Below are 16,156 nucleotides of genomic sequence, written 5' to 3'. Positions count from 1 at the left end.
TCCGTATGCCGAGGTTCCACTGTAGTGAAATACACAGAATGTTTTTTTTGCTTCCTGTTTGTTCGTCGATGCTGTAAAGTGAGTTGTTTGCAGCATGAAAAGAAAAAGAGAACTTATGATAAGGATAGAAGTTAAGACTGAACTTGATGTTCAGGTGAAGGCACTTCATCCAGTTATTAAAACCTGCAGCACTCCCACACCATCAGCCGAGAATTTCATCTCAAAAACAACAATCTCCGTGTATACACCTATTTTTCCTCCAAGACATCATATTGATGATTATACATAAATATAAAGGTATATATGATATAAGATGGGCTAGTATTTGTATATAAATATGTAGATTTTAAAAAAAAGACTAGGATTAAAAAAGAGCCAAAATTGCTAGAAAGAAATAAAATGAGACTTTTACCACAAGAGCTGCTAGCACATGTTATTGGATAAATGTTTTGTTTTTTTTTCTTCATATGTGTGGTTTTATGTAAATGATGCTTAAATATTCGCAGCTTTTTCATGGTTTCTATAAGCTCACAAGCTTGATGCTGTACATGAACAAAACTAGCTGAACATTGTAGTGTTAGTTCCATCTTGGACATCCGGTAGAACTTTCTAGATTTGTTATTATGGTCTGTCTAATTAACACATTTATTCTTCGCATAAAAATGGCAAGTATTTAGGCCTCACGCTTCAGCTCTGCTCACCTCACAGCTTCAGCACCAAACTAAAACAAATCTACTTCTGAGGTTTTCTGGACACAGAGCATGAACGACACGTCCTCCATGAGAACATTAGTAGATTAAAAACATAATAAAAATCCCAATAGTGTTGTTGTGCGGCATTGTTGTGCGGCGGTGTGTATTAATAACAGTTATTTGGAGTCTGAGAGTGGAGTTACTGCAGCACTCAGAGTCTTGTCTTCATCATCATCATCATCATCACTGAGGAAGAAGAGCGGGAACATCCCGAGCAGACAGCCGATGGTGACGCCGATCGCCTTTCCCTGTGCGTAAACACACACACACACACACACACACAGACACACACACACAGTTTTTAAGTTTTAAGATCTTTTATGTTTTTCAATAAAAACTTTTAATTTTTGTAAAATTGAGGATCTGCTTAAAATTATCAGAATTTCCGAAACTTGTGGGGCATTTGGTCCCGGCAAGATATAAAACCAGGTCCATATACACACACACACATTGATACGCACATACTCACACACACATACACACAGTAACACACACACAGAGTAATACATACACAAACCACCCACCTTCCCACACTCACACATACACACAGATACACACATTCTCACAGTAACACACACACACACACTGAGTAATACAAACACATGCACCCAACCACCCACCTAACCAACCAACCTATCCACCCACCAGCCCACACATACAGTAATACATACACAGTAACACACACACACACACACACAGTAACACACACATACAGTAATACATACACAGTAACACACATCCAGTAACACACACACAGTAACACACATCCAGTAATATATACACAGTAACACACACATCCAGTAATATATACACAGTAACACACACATCCAGTAACACACACACAGTAACACACACATCCAGTAATATATACACAGTAACACACACATCCAGTAATATATACACAGTAACACACACATACAGTAATACATACACAGTAACACACACATCCAGTAATACATACACAGTAACACACACACAGTAACACACACATCCAGTAATATATACACAGTAACACACACATACAGTAATACATACACAGTAACACACACACAGTAACACACACATCCAGTAATACATACACAGTAACACACACATACAGTAATATATACACAGTAACACACACATCCAGTAATACATACACAGTAACACACACACAGTAACACACACATCCAGTAATATATACACAGTAACACACACATACAGTAATACATACACAGTAACACACACACAGTAACACACACATCCAGTAATACATACACAGTAACACACACATCCAGTAATACATACACAGTAACACACACATACAGTAATATATACACAGTAACACACACATACAGTAATACACACACAGTAACACACACATCCAGTAATACATACACAGTAACACACATCCAGTAATATATACACAGTAACACACACATCCAGTAATACATACACAGTAACACACACACAGTAACACACATCCAGTAACACACACACAGTAACACACACATCCAGTAATATATACACAGTAACACACACATCCAGTAATACATACACAGTAACACACACACAGTAACACACACATCCAGTAATATATACACAGTAACACACACATACAGTAATACATACACAGTAACACACACACAGTAACACACACACAGTAACACACACATACAGTAATACATACACAGTAACACACACATACAGTAATATATACACAGTAACACACACATCCAGTAATACATACACAGTAACACACACACAGTAACACACATCCAGTAACACACACACAGTAACACACACATCCAGTAATATATACACAGTAACACACACATCCAGTAATACATACACAGTAACACACACACAGTAACACACACATCCAGTAATATATACACAGTAACACACACATACAGTAATACATACACAGTAACACACACACAGTAACACACACATACAGTAATACATACACAGTAACACACACATACAGTAATATATACACAGTAACACACACATACAGTAATACATACACAGTAACACACACACAGTAACACACACACAGTAACACACACATACAGTAATACATACACAGTAACACACACACAGTAACACACACATCCAGTAATATATACACAGTAACACACACATACAGTAATACATACACAGTAACACACACACAGTAACACACACATCCAGTAATACATACACAGTAACACACACACAGTAACACACACATCCAGTAATATATACACAGTAACACACACATACAGTAATACATACACAGTAACACACACACAGTAACACACACATCCAGTAATACATACACAGTAACACACACATACAGTAATACATACACAGTAACACACACATACAGTAATACATACACAGTAACACACACATCCAGTAATATATACACAGTAACACACACATACAGTAATACATACACAGTAACACACACACAGTAACACACACATCCAGTAATACATACACAGTAACACACACATACAGTAATATATACACAGTAACACACACATACAGTAATACATACACAGTAACACACACACAGTAACACACACACAGTAACACACACACAGTAACACACACATACAGTAATACATACACAGTAACACACACACAGTAACACACACATCCAGTAATATATACACAGTAACACACACATACAGTAATACATACACAGTAACACACACACAGTAACACACACATCCAGTAATACATACACAGTAACACACACACAGTAACACACACATCCAGTAATATATACACAGTAACACACACATACAGTAATACATACACAGTAACACACACACAGTAACACACACATCCAGTAATACATACACAGTAACACACACATACAGTAATATATACACAGTAACACACACATACAGTAATACATACACAGTAACACACACACAGTAACACACATCCAGTAACACACACACAGTAACACACACACAGTAACACACACATACAGTAATACATACACAGTAACACACACACAGTAACACACACATCCAGTAATATATACACAGTAACACACACATACAGTAATACATACACAGTAACACACACACAGTAACACACACATCCAGTAATACATACACAGTAACACACACAGTAACACACATACAGTAACACACACACAGTAACACACATCCAGTAATATATACACAGTAACACACACATCCAGTAATATATACACAGTAACACACACATACAGTAATACATACACAGTAACACACACACAGTAACACACATCCAGTAACACACACAGTAACACACACATCCAGTAATATATACACAGTAACACACACATACAGTAATACATACACAGTAACACACACAGTAACACACATCCAGTAATATATACACAGTAACACACACATACAGTAATACATACACAGTAACACACACACAGTAACACACATACAGTAATATATACACAGTAACACACACATACAGTAATACATACACAGTAACACACACACAGTAACACACATCCAGTAATATATACACAGTAACACACACATACAGTAATACATACACAGTAACACACACACAGTAACACACATACAGTAATATATACACAGTAACACACACATACAGTAACACACACACAGTAACACACACACAGTAACACACACATACAGTAATACATACACAGTAACACACACACAGTAACACACATACAGTAACACATACACAGTAACACACACATCCAGTAATACATACACAGTAACACACACACAGTAACACACACACAGTAACACACACACAGTAACACACACATACAGTAATACATACACAGTAACACACACACAGTAACACACACATCCAGTAATACATACACAGTAACACACACATACAGTAATACATACACAGTAACACACACACAGTAACACACAGATACACTAACACTTACACAGTAACACACACAATAACTCTGACACACACATTAACACTTACTAAGTGGGAGCTGAGTCTGGTCTGCCACATGTCAGCCTGTTTGGGTGTAAGATCAGGAATCTGCATCCCCAAGCGGGCAGCTAGAGCCTCCACATAACCTGCTAGCCTACACACACACACACACATGCACACAGACACATTACTTAGTATTTTAATTGTGCATGTGTATTTAAGTGCTTGTGTGTGTTTGTTTGTGTGTATTTATGTGTGTGTGTGTGTATTTGTGCGTCATGTGTGTATGTAGTTGCTTAGTTCATTTACTTACCCGAGTCCAGCCAGGTCAGAAACCAAGTTTCCTAACGCCGCCGCTGCAACCACAAGACAGTGTTAGACTGTTAGCACAGAGCAGAGATACTGTTACCACCCTGAAGATTATTTTCTACAGCATTAGTTTACTAATGTATGATATGTAGGGAAATAAAGAGTAGATTTAGCAACATGTGTATATAAAATACGCATAATCTGCGGCTACATAACATAATGTAAAGCCACATAATGTAATATAAAGCTACATAAGGTAAAATATGACTACATAACAATATAAAGCTGCATAAACTACATTAGGTAATATGAAGCTGCATAAGATAAGGTATTATAAAACTGCATAAGATAATATAAAGCTTCATAAGGTAATAAAAAGGTACAAAAGGTAATATAAAGCTGCATAAAGTAATTTAAAGCTACATAATGTAATTTAAACCTATATAAGATAATATAAAGCTTCTAAAGGTAATATAAAGCTACATAACATAATATAAAGCCACATAAGGTAATATAAGGCTACATAACATAATATAAAGCAAGATAAGGTAATATACAGCTACATAAGGTAAAAAAAACTACATATGGTAATATAAAGCTACATAACATAATATAAAGCTACATCTTGTATTATTTCACACAAAGTGGTCATTTCCTGTTGAGCCACTAAGCTTCCTGGCACAACCACTTCATTTCAACACTTGTGCACATGCACACTTCAGTTCTAGCTGCAGAGTCTGGCTAAAACCCACTCTAATAACTCTCTCGGTTCGGGACACGCCCTGAATACCTGCACCGCTGGGAAAATGAGCTGAAAGACTCCGAGGCGGTTTTTCACCTTAGAAGCCAGTGTTTACACCACACAAAGTTAAAATATGGGTGGAAACGGTTTTGGCTGGAATCCCTGAATAAAACTCCGCCTGCTCTGGCTCTTTGTGAGTGTGTGTGTTAGGAGTTTGTGCTTACGCGACGGTTCACCACCTTGCTGATCTTCACATTCCTGTGAAAGCTTACACACCGTATTGTCTGACAATGACTGTCGTCAAGTTTCAGGAATCTTAACGAAGATTCGTTTAAAGGAACAAAAACAATTACACTGTAAACTGATTGTTTGCTTTTGAGCTTAGATCTCAGTCATCTAGACCAAAGCCAGACTTTTACAAAGTTCCAGCAGTGTCAGAAATCTTTTGATTAAAAATCTCAGTGTTTGTGACTCACTTAATTACTCGTCTGAAAGTCACCAACAGGAGCAAAACTCAGTGAGAGCTAGAAACACAGCAATGTCTATATTATAACATACTAATGGACACAGAAAAGGAATCACTGAATGCATCTGCCATGTCATGGGTCAGTGTTAAAGGTGCCTCTTCAACATGCATGAGCTCAGAGATTACATTTATGGCATTTGTCAGAAGTCCTTTCCTTATCCAGAGCTTCTCATACTTATCTCATTTATACAACTGAGCAGTTAAGGGTTTTACTCAAGGAAACAGCAGTAGCAGTGCTGGGATTTGAACTCATGACCTTTGGATCAGTAGTCCAGAGACTTTAATACCAAGCTACTACGTCATGATTGTCTAGTGATTGACTAGATTGTCCCTCCCACTCAGACCGCACAGCCTGCTCTGCTCCCTCTGCATCGTCAGGACTCATCTAATCTCCAGACGACAGAGCGAAAGCTTTCCTGTTACGCCACTCAGTATCTCGTACTCTCGATCTCATATGTTATGACAAGTAATAATCTCAAAAGACAGTGTATCAGCATTGGAGCTACATGGCTAATGAATCTGACACGTAATCACTCCCTGTGTAAATATAAACATACCTGCCATAGTCGATATTCCGAAGGTCACTCCAATGGACAGCTCAATCTGGGTTCCCTGTGAACGTACACAAATTTTGTGTTTTGTGTATGTGTGTGTATCGGTAATGAAAACTTCAGGAACATACACTCGACTAGTCCAGAACATCTGTGTAGATCCCTGATCCAGGATCTGTTCCTTCTCATACGCTAATACACTACATAATTACAAACCCTAAAATCAGCTCCTTTCACTGAAGCTTGTGCAACAGCAGAAGCACTGAACCACTAAGAGGCTCATACCACTTACTGCAGCGATCATGATGGCGTTGTCCAGGAAGCCGAATCCGACAAACGGGATGGCGTTGTGAAGGAGTACTGAAAAGAAAAACAAGTACGTCAGTACACGTGAATAACGGAACATAGAACATTAATATGTACATTTCTGGCATTTGGCAGATGCCCTTACTCAGAGTGACTTACAATTTATCTCATTTTTATACAACTGAGCAATGGCCTTGCTCAGGGGCCCAGCAGTGGCAGCTTGGTGGGACATGGGATTTGTTGACAGATTGGTGATGTGGGTGGTCTGTAGTATTTTTAGCCCAAGCTTGGTGGCACGACTTCCTGTGAGGAGCCTTGACATGGAATGCTTGGCTCGGGTCAGTTCTTTGTAAGCAGCCATACAGTTTATATACACTTCATACTGGTCATATTGGTAATATTATTGGGTGGCTGGAACGGATTATCTGCATTTACATTATTTCTTATGGGGAAAATTCGTTTTGCAATACACATTTTCGCCTTAAGAACTCGCCTCCAGAACAAATTAAATTAGTATGCCGAGGGTCCACTGTACTTTAATAAAACCTGAGGGAAGACACAGAAAAACGAGTGCTTGGCACCCGTGAGTCGCTGCTGTCTCCTGGAATCCTGACAGCACCCTCAGTGAAAATACCTCCATACCTGATGCGGAGAAACCCAGTTCCAGGCCACATGCACCCTGGTGTTATCACCCTGGTGTAAAAGGGGAGTGATATGAAAGCTGCGGCAAGATGTGGTCACATGTTTGAGGCCGAAAATATGGGGTAACAACCCACATGCATCAAAAAAACCTTATAGACCTGTTTCTAAGCTTTTACCTCAACAACACCAGCCACAAGCCTCTATATCGAAACGTATCTCAGAAAAAATCTGCCAAATTTGGGGGGTTTTTTTTGGTTTGGTTTTTCTGGCTATAAATGACAGCTGCATCATGACGTGTTTCCACAATAGTGTAATTGTGACTCTCTAACATGATCTGAAACTCTCAGCACTACATGGTCTTCTTAGTGGGTATTTTTTTTGCAATTTGGAGTTACATTAGACAAAAAAATAAATATAAAATAAAATAAAATAAAATAAAATAAAATAAAATAAAATAAAATAAAATAAAGTAAAGTAAAGTAAAGTAAAGTAAAGTAAAGTAAAGTAAAGTAAAATAAAATGTCAACTGTCTTAAAAGAGCCACTTCTTTTTTTCGCCATGAACAAACTCCCACATGACCTCCGCTGGTTTCAGTATAATAAAAAAACATCTCGTTACACATAAAGGTCCAACCATTAAATAAAGCAGTGTATACAACAAAAGAGCAGTTTATCGATTGAGAAATTTTAGTTATGGATTATTTAGAGTTTACTGTTCATTATATTTATTCAGTCCCTACAGGATTTCAGAGTTGTTTGTGTGTTGATTTGGCTTTTTTTTTTTTTTTGAAAATTTGTGATGCAGCTTGAGCTTATTTGTGGAAAACTGCCTGAATTGGTGAAATCGCAAGCCACTGAAAGGATTCTTCTATTATAACTCCTACCAGTGAAGAGACATGTAGAGCTGTATGATTGACGCATGGGAACAGAAGAGGGATTTGTCATGTTGTTATGACGTCACACGACACGTCTCGGCTCGAATCTGCCGTTATTTTTTCATTTCATTTCATCTCATTGTCTGTACCGCTTATCTGATCTATCCTCGGGTCACGGGGAGCCTGTGATCTCAGGCATCATCGGGCATCAAGGCAGGATAGAGTGCCAACCCATCGCAGGGCACACACACACTCATTCACTCACACAATTCGGCAATTTAGAGACTCCAATCGGCCTAGAAGCATGTCTTTGGACTGTGGGAGGAAACCGGAGCACCCGGAGGAAACCCAGCAAGCACAGGGAGAACATGCAAACTCCACACACACAGTGAGCGGGAGCGAGACTCGAACCCAGGACGCTGGAGGTGTGAGGTAAACAGGTATTTTGCTTGATTTTGCTTTAATTTCTGCGATCACAAAGTCCTGGAGAAGTTGAACTGAAACATTTCCTTTTTTATTTTTATCGCCATTTTGCTTTACAGACTTTTTTGGCCAAGTGCATTTATTTCAGTAAAAATGTTACAATGAATGAAGCTATCAGACTATCAGTGATCTGAAACATCATTTCTGGAAATTTCTTCAATCACAAGACTTCAGTGTATGTGAGGAGACAGTAAATGTGTGTCATATCTCACCGTATCTCAGCTGACTGGCGCTGGGTGGCGACGACTCCAGTTGTTCTAAAGGGGGAAAAAATTGAGCAATGATTCAGCTACTGAAACTGAAACTCATCATCAGATGATACGTTAATAACCTGTACAGCATTTATTCATCATTCAGGTCTAGAAAATCCTGAGCGCACATGCACATCATCCCAGCCACGATGCATGTAACATGTGAGAGATCAGTAAATCTCAGTAAACACAACATTAACGCCGACATCAGCAGAAAATGATCACGGGAAAATATTTCTTATCTCCTACCACTTCAATTCTTGCTTCTGATTGGTCAGCTGGTGTTTATTAATTTTGTTTCGTTTTTGCAAGAATATGAGGGATAGAGGCTACACCAGAATGTGACTGCAGTGTCGTGTAAAAGTAAAAGAGTTACACTGGAAGTACATGAGTGCTGAGTTTTGGTATGAACAACAAGAGGTCTGAGGCCACGTCAAATAACAAATATAAAATCCTCCCATTTAATCCGGGCTAGGGACCGGCACCGAGAGTTATATCTTCAGTGGCTAGGTTAACTCCCTGTCCGGGAATCGAACCCAGGCCACGGCAATGAGAGCGCGGGATCCTGCCGCTGGACCACCAGGAGCAAATAGTAAGCCCATGTGAAAAAGAAATAATAATAATAATAATAATAATAATAATAATAATAATAATAATAATAATAATAATAATAATAATAATAACAAGCCTTCTACAAAAGCAAAGCAAATGGAGAAAAGCAAATGGAGCATTTTAGTAACTTTCTGTATGTGTGATCATTCAGCCCGAAATCACATGCTCCATATTCCACATGACTGCTTGTGAAAGTCTGGATGAACGGCAGCAGTCTCACAAAGCAGGAAAAAAAAACAGGAACTGACATTAGTCTAAATTGTTTAGGTGTGAAATCTGATATTTTATCCATAACATGCAGTTGCATTTGTGCCAAGACATCTCAGTTAGAAGTGTTTAGAAGTCTATAATAATATAAGCGTAACACACACACACACACACACTCTCTCTCTCTCTCTCTCTAGAAGAAGCCTAAATGTTTGTTAATAGATTTTCTCCTTTTCTCAGTGATCATCTTAATAAACTAATGGAATCTGAGCATAAAGCCACAGAGAGACGTCACACTGGCCCTAACAAGTGAAAATATCTTTATTTAATATTCCTTGTGATGAGCAAATGCATGCAAGACCAGCAATGCTATTTATAAACATCTGAATCAAATCGAGATGATAAACCGTCTTCTGTAGTTTATTTTGAAAGAGGAGAAAAAGGGAAGAGAAAGATCGGAAACTGATTTTTAAAAAGGCTGGTCTATGAAGAAGGGGACTTATGAGTAATTATGTCAGATTTTTTCCTTGCTATTGAATTATTATTATTATTATTATTTAAAATAAATAAATAAATAAATGGTTATTAAGAAATAATTCCCAAGCACATGCTTGACCCAAGCTGACTGCCTGATTATTCTAAGGTATTAAAATACATTATAAATATATTACATTATATGTCACTGGGTGTAACCATAGTAACGCTATCACCGAGTCAGTGATGCGTGAGCTGGAGTTTATGGTGCTATACATTGTGTAAAGACAGAAAACCTTAGCCCATACACAGAATAAGGCACAAAAATGTTCAACCATATTTATGGTTATTTCAGCAAAATATATAAATTCCATATGAGAAACATCAGCAGTGTTCGAAACTGCAGGTGTTTTAAAGGTGGAAGAATTTGGAAGGCATTACTCTCGACACGAGCGTGACATGGGTAACTGTGATCTCGTGTAGTATGCAGAAGAGGGCAGATAGCTCTATCCTCCGTGTGAGAGGATGAGCAGAGGTTTGAAATGACGTAGTAGCTTCATGTGTCTCAGGAGAAGCTGGTGTTAGTCTTCATCCTCTAGGGTTAGTAGCTAGCTGTGTTATAAGCAAGGTGGGAATTGGCAAATAACCAAATTAGGGAGGAAAATTCTAATCTAATATCTAATAACAGGGTTAGAGTTAGCTTTAATTTGACCCCATACGCAGTTTTTAGCAACAGTATAGGGTACTCACACTGCGTTTATAACCCGATTTTAACCCCCAGGGGGCGAGAAATGTTTTACACTCTGAATGTAGAAGCAGGATTAGTTCGGCTTTGGTGTCAGAATAGATGCTTATCAACAGAAACCCAATCAGAAACTGAGCAGCGTGTGTCTCATATCACATGCCCTGTACAGTCACAGGAACCCTGCGTGTTGTGTAAACAACAGTTGCAGAGTTTCAGTGGAAAAAATAATGTCAAACAGTGACGGAAAACTGAACTGGACCGAAGAGGAGAGTTTTATTTTTCCAGGACAAGCTGGTTGGCAGACAGAAATAATAGAGAAGAGTGACGGAACAATTAGCAGAACGAACGGCTGCACTACAAGACAAACTTAAGAAGACCAAAGTGAAAGATAACAGAACCTGCTTGGGTTCTAAACAGATGGACAGACTTTTTTCCTCACTGATGTGAAAGCGTGAAACGAGCCGTTATTTAAAGCAGTCGAACGCTGGATTTATCCAATCAGTGTTGTTGATACGTGAATATGCAAATAATAATAAGGTTAATCCAGGGTTTAGGAATGTAGAGTGTGAAACGTCAGATTATAAAGAGTCAGGATTCAGTGTTCACCCCAGGGACAGTGAAACCTCTAACTACACAACCCAGGATTCTGTTAATCCGGAGTTTACTAGGACCCAGGGGAAATATTTTAGGTCTGAAAAGCTTTTGAGACGTCCTGCACCGAGGAGCTGAGGCTTTTTGTATCACTTCTGTTCTATTAATCCTCTGTAATAAATGGCACATGCTTAAGCCAGAGCATAACAAGAGGCAGTGTGTTAAAGTGAAACCAAAGGGCGCACACACACACACATCTCTCCAGACCTTAGAGTCCCACGCAAATTTAGAAATATTAAACCCTAACTCACTTCCCCTCATAGCACCGAGTTGCACAGCTGATATTTATAAATCCAGACTGAAGTACAAGCAGAACAGAGGGGAAGTGAACCAAGGCTTCATGATTTGGTCTCACACCTGGAGCACGTTTACCTACCCTCATTCACTCCAGCTTGAACCCTGTCTCTGCTGAGCCCTCTCCTAAAAGGACCTCTCTCTGAGCAAGGGGGAAAGGGAAGAGAGGAATGACTGAGTGAGGCGGAAGAAATAACAGAAGATGCAGAAACTTAGGAAAATTCTATATGTCTGAAAAAGCTCTGCTTTCAGAAAAGGATTAAATTCATTAAAAGAGGAGGATTTAAAAGACAGGATAGGAGAATTATGGAGCTTGAATAGACAAAACTCAGGACAGGACAGGACAGGACGTAAAGCCGAGGTGACGAGCAGCGGCACGATCAGACCACAGTGTGACAGACATCGCAACGTGCGTGAGGAGAATAAACAGAATATTATCATGGCTACAACAATGGCTGTTGTGGTTTCGCTGCAACTGAGAAGACAAATCATTCGTTTCGTTTACACACTACATCTGAGGACAGACGGATTTGGAAACGAAAAAGAAAAACGTTTTAAGAATGTCTGGGACATTCCCTGCATTACATTCACATTTAGGTGCAGTGGGAGATCAACAAGCTCTAGGTTGTTGATTAAAACGTCAGGGTTCAAACCCCAGCACCTCCAAACATCTCTCAACCCTCCCTGCTCCAGGGGCATTGCATCACTGTGCTCAGAATCCACAACCTCCAAATCTGGGATGTGCAAAGATGCCCATGGGACGTGACAAAAATAAAGCCTTCTTCTTCTTCTTCTAAAGCAAATCTGCACCATCTGCAGAAGCATTTGGTCTGAATCCATGTTCTTCCATTTTTTTCTATTCTATTCTATTTGTATAGTGTTTTGAACAACATGCTGTCACAAAGCAGTGGTGGGTTACTTTAGGTCACGCTCTTTATTATCCAAAACAAGTTCGAACCAGATGTTAGTCACAGTTTCTGCTCAAACGTGTCGAGAAAAATATATCCTGTTCTTCTCTTTCTGTCTCTCCTGATAAGGACATGTCATGCTTTAAGTTGACACTGACCGCTGGATTAGAGAAAATCACTCCCGACCAATCAGAACCTTCCACACAGAGGCTCAGTTGGTAGAACCGGTTATTTTCAAGAAGCTGAAATCTGAAAAACTCATCTCTGTGTCTCTTTTGGCAAGTCTCCCAGCTGCCTGGGGAGCATGTAACAGGGTGATTAATCTCCAAACAGCAATAAAAAGCTAACGAGCAGCTTTACAGAGATAGAGGGAACAAATAAAATATTTTATATACACAGAGCAGGGTGTTGGTCCACTTTTTGTTGCCAAAACAGCCCTGACCCGTCCTGCACTGTGTATTCTGACACCTTTCTATCAGAACCAGCATTAACTTCTTCAGCAGATTGAGCAACAGTAGTTCGTCTGCTGGATCTGATCACACGGGGCAGCCTTCGCTCCCCATGTACATCGATGAGCCTTGGCCGCCTATGACCCTGTCGCCGGTTCACCACTGTTCCTTCCTTGGACCACTTCTGATAGATACTGACCACTGCAGACCGGGAACACCCCACAAGAGCTGCAGTTTTGGAGATGCTCTGATCCAGTGGTCTAGCCATCACAATTTGGCCCTTCATCAAACTCACTCAAATCCTTACGCTTGTCCATTTTTCCTGCTTCTAACACATCAACTTTGAGGACAAAATGCTCACCTGCTGCCTCTAATATATCCCACCCACTATCAGGTGCCATGACAGATAATCAGTTTTGTTCACTTCACCTGGCACTGCTCATAATATCATGGCTGATCAGTGTATAATGCATCCTTAACGAGGAAGCCAGAGGTGACGGTGACCATGAAACAATGCGATTTCATATCATTCAAGATTTCAGTTATAACACAAAGTCTGTCCTGTACTATATACATACTTACAATACACTCTAAAATACTATTGTGATTTTCTCTCTCTCTTGAATTTCTCGGCCCCTTGAGCGAGCTGTAATGTTAAATGGCGGTGTGTGTGCTCTTTCTCACCCTGAGCGATGGCGATGGACTCGAAGTTCTGCAGCTCTCGCAGTAAGCAGCTGCGCTCTGCAGCATGCAGGCTGTAGATAAAGTCTTTGGCTCCTTTTGGAGTGTTTAACAGTTCCAGCTTCTCTTTGTGCTTGTGTGTACCGAGCCAGCGTTTCTGTGCTCCTTGCATGCACGGCCTCAGGGTTCTCTGCAAACAGAGCCTAAGCATTGTCGAAGAGAACATGTGGAGAACCTGAAATGATAGAGAGAGAGAGAGAGAGAGAGAGAGATTAGTGAACCGCTGAAGGTATATTGGGTTCCTTTTGGAAGCCTAAGAACCCTTAACTACATCAGCTTCACTCATTTTCTTTCCAGGAAGAAAAACGTCCTGTTTGAAAACACTGACACTGGAGACTCCTTCCATAAAAGGGATCCTTACAGAAATCTTCACCATAGCAACCACTCCAAACCGTTCTTTTCTGCTTATTATTATTATTATTATTATCAACAGACGATCTGGAGCATCCCTGTGTATGTGCATGCTGTTACCATAGAAACGATAACGTATCAGAACCAGGGCAATCATATAAACCTGCGATCGTGAAGCTGCGGTTCCTTTCGACCAATCAGATTTGAGAATCCAGTCACTCAGTATCACTGGCAATTTCATGAAGCTGGGATGCTCCCTATTTATATTACTCTATGAACTTTAACCCCTGGTATTTAAATCTTATCCAATGCCCAGTCCAGGCCGGTGTCTGAGATAACATAGTCCTTATAAGTGTGTAAAGATCTCCACTGTTTAGACCCTGACCTACTGCAGTGCATTCTGGGAGATCCTGAGTGTCCTGGATATTGTAAAGACATGATTATGTAACTCGAACTCTATAAATAGTGCACTTTAAGGTGTATATTTGGACATGCTCTTCAGCTTTTAGTGGACGCGTTAACACATCTGGATTTAATAATTACATCTGGATTAAATTAATTAATGAGTTATAAAGCTCTCTATAAGGGGAGAAGGAGATGGTGTAGAGTCTCCAGGACTGGGATTGAGGTTAAAACCGCTGCCGTGGAGTTTAACCAGAGCATAACTTTAACTTTTATCTAAATAAGTCATTAATTAAATCATTCAAATAGTGACAGGTTTATAGAAACAAGATCCAAGTGGAGTGTGTAAATCTCACCCAATAAAGATAATGGTGTTTAATTCATCACCGCTGCTGCTGTTGTTGTTGTTGTTGTTGTTGCTGTTGTTCTCGTAGATTCCACAGATTTCCAGACATGGCGATCAAGAAAGAAGATAAATAATATATGAATTAAAACAAAAAACAAGAAAGGTATAATAGTCGGATTGTGATCAGCACATGAGCAGTAACTCCTATCACCCAAGTTGACCAAGTTTCCTCGCCCAAGATGAGTCAAATGGAAACCATGAACCGGGGTTGCCAGATCATCAGCTTAACTGAAATCCCTCCCAAAAAAACAACACGTCTTATTTATTTATTTATTTATTTATTTTATCCCCTTTGCCAAAATTTACCCTGAATCACTTTTCTCAACTCAGCTGTGTTTACGGAAATATAACATTTTAGGAATAAAACACTTCATGTCTTGATGTTAGAGAAAAGAAATCATCAAGAGGGTGTGGTTTGATGAAGGTGGGGTAAATTTACCTCACTGAAGTGGATTATTTTCATCGAGTCCCAAACCAACAGAATTAACCCTCTTACTTGACAATAATTTAGTTTGCCAAAGATTACAAATTGTTATTTATTAAAGAGCAACACACACACGTTTTA

The 16,156-nt window shown here is 39.3% G+C and overlaps 1 protein-coding gene across 1 annotated transcript; it reads right to left on the bottom strand.

The window, feature by feature from the left end:
- Nucleotides 1-447: 447 nt before the first annotated feature.
- Nucleotides 448-15,802, bottom strand: tmem65 (transmembrane protein 65). Its single transcript, XM_058408602.1, has 8 exons — nt 15,542-15,802; nt 14,376-14,607; nt 9,313-9,357; nt 7,088-7,155; nt 6,802-6,856; nt 4,981-5,023; nt 4,716-4,821; nt 448-1,000 (listed from the first exon to the last, which is right to left on the bottom strand). The coding sequence occupies exons 2-8, from the start codon at nt 14,596-14,598 to the stop codon at nt 869-871; spliced, it is 672 nt and encodes a 223-aa protein (XP_058264585.1). The 5' UTR covers nt 14,599-14,607; nt 15,542-15,802; the 3' UTR covers nt 448-868.
- Between the last annotated feature and the right edge of the window lie 354 nt (nt 15,803-16,156).

Source organism: Hemibagrus wyckioides, linkage group LG14 (genome assembly GCF_019097595.1).
Source record: "Hemibagrus wyckioides isolate EC202008001 linkage group LG14, SWU_Hwy_1.0, whole genome shotgun sequence".
Classification (NCBI taxonomy): Eukaryota; Metazoa; Chordata; class Actinopteri; order Siluriformes; family Bagridae; genus Hemibagrus; species Hemibagrus wyckioides.
Note: the sequence above shows the minus strand (reverse complement) of the source record. Positions and strands in the feature narration are given on the sequence as shown.

What these genes read in the sequence shown, in the direction of transcription:
- tmem65 (XM_058408602.1), bottom strand. Translation starts at nt 14,598, where the DNA reads ATGTTCTCTTCGACAATGCTTAGGCTCTGTTTGCAGAGAACCCTGAGG. An exon ending in CGCCAGTCAGCTGAGATACG is followed by an intron (nt 7,156 to 9,312) that starts GTGAGATATGAC and finishes TTTTCTTTTCAG; the next exon opens with TACTCCTTCACAACGCCATC. An exon ending in CGGAATATCGACTATGGCAG is followed by an intron (nt 5,024 to 6,801) that starts GTATGTTTATAT and finishes TTGTGGTTGCAG; the next exon opens with CGGCGGCGTTAGGAAACTTG.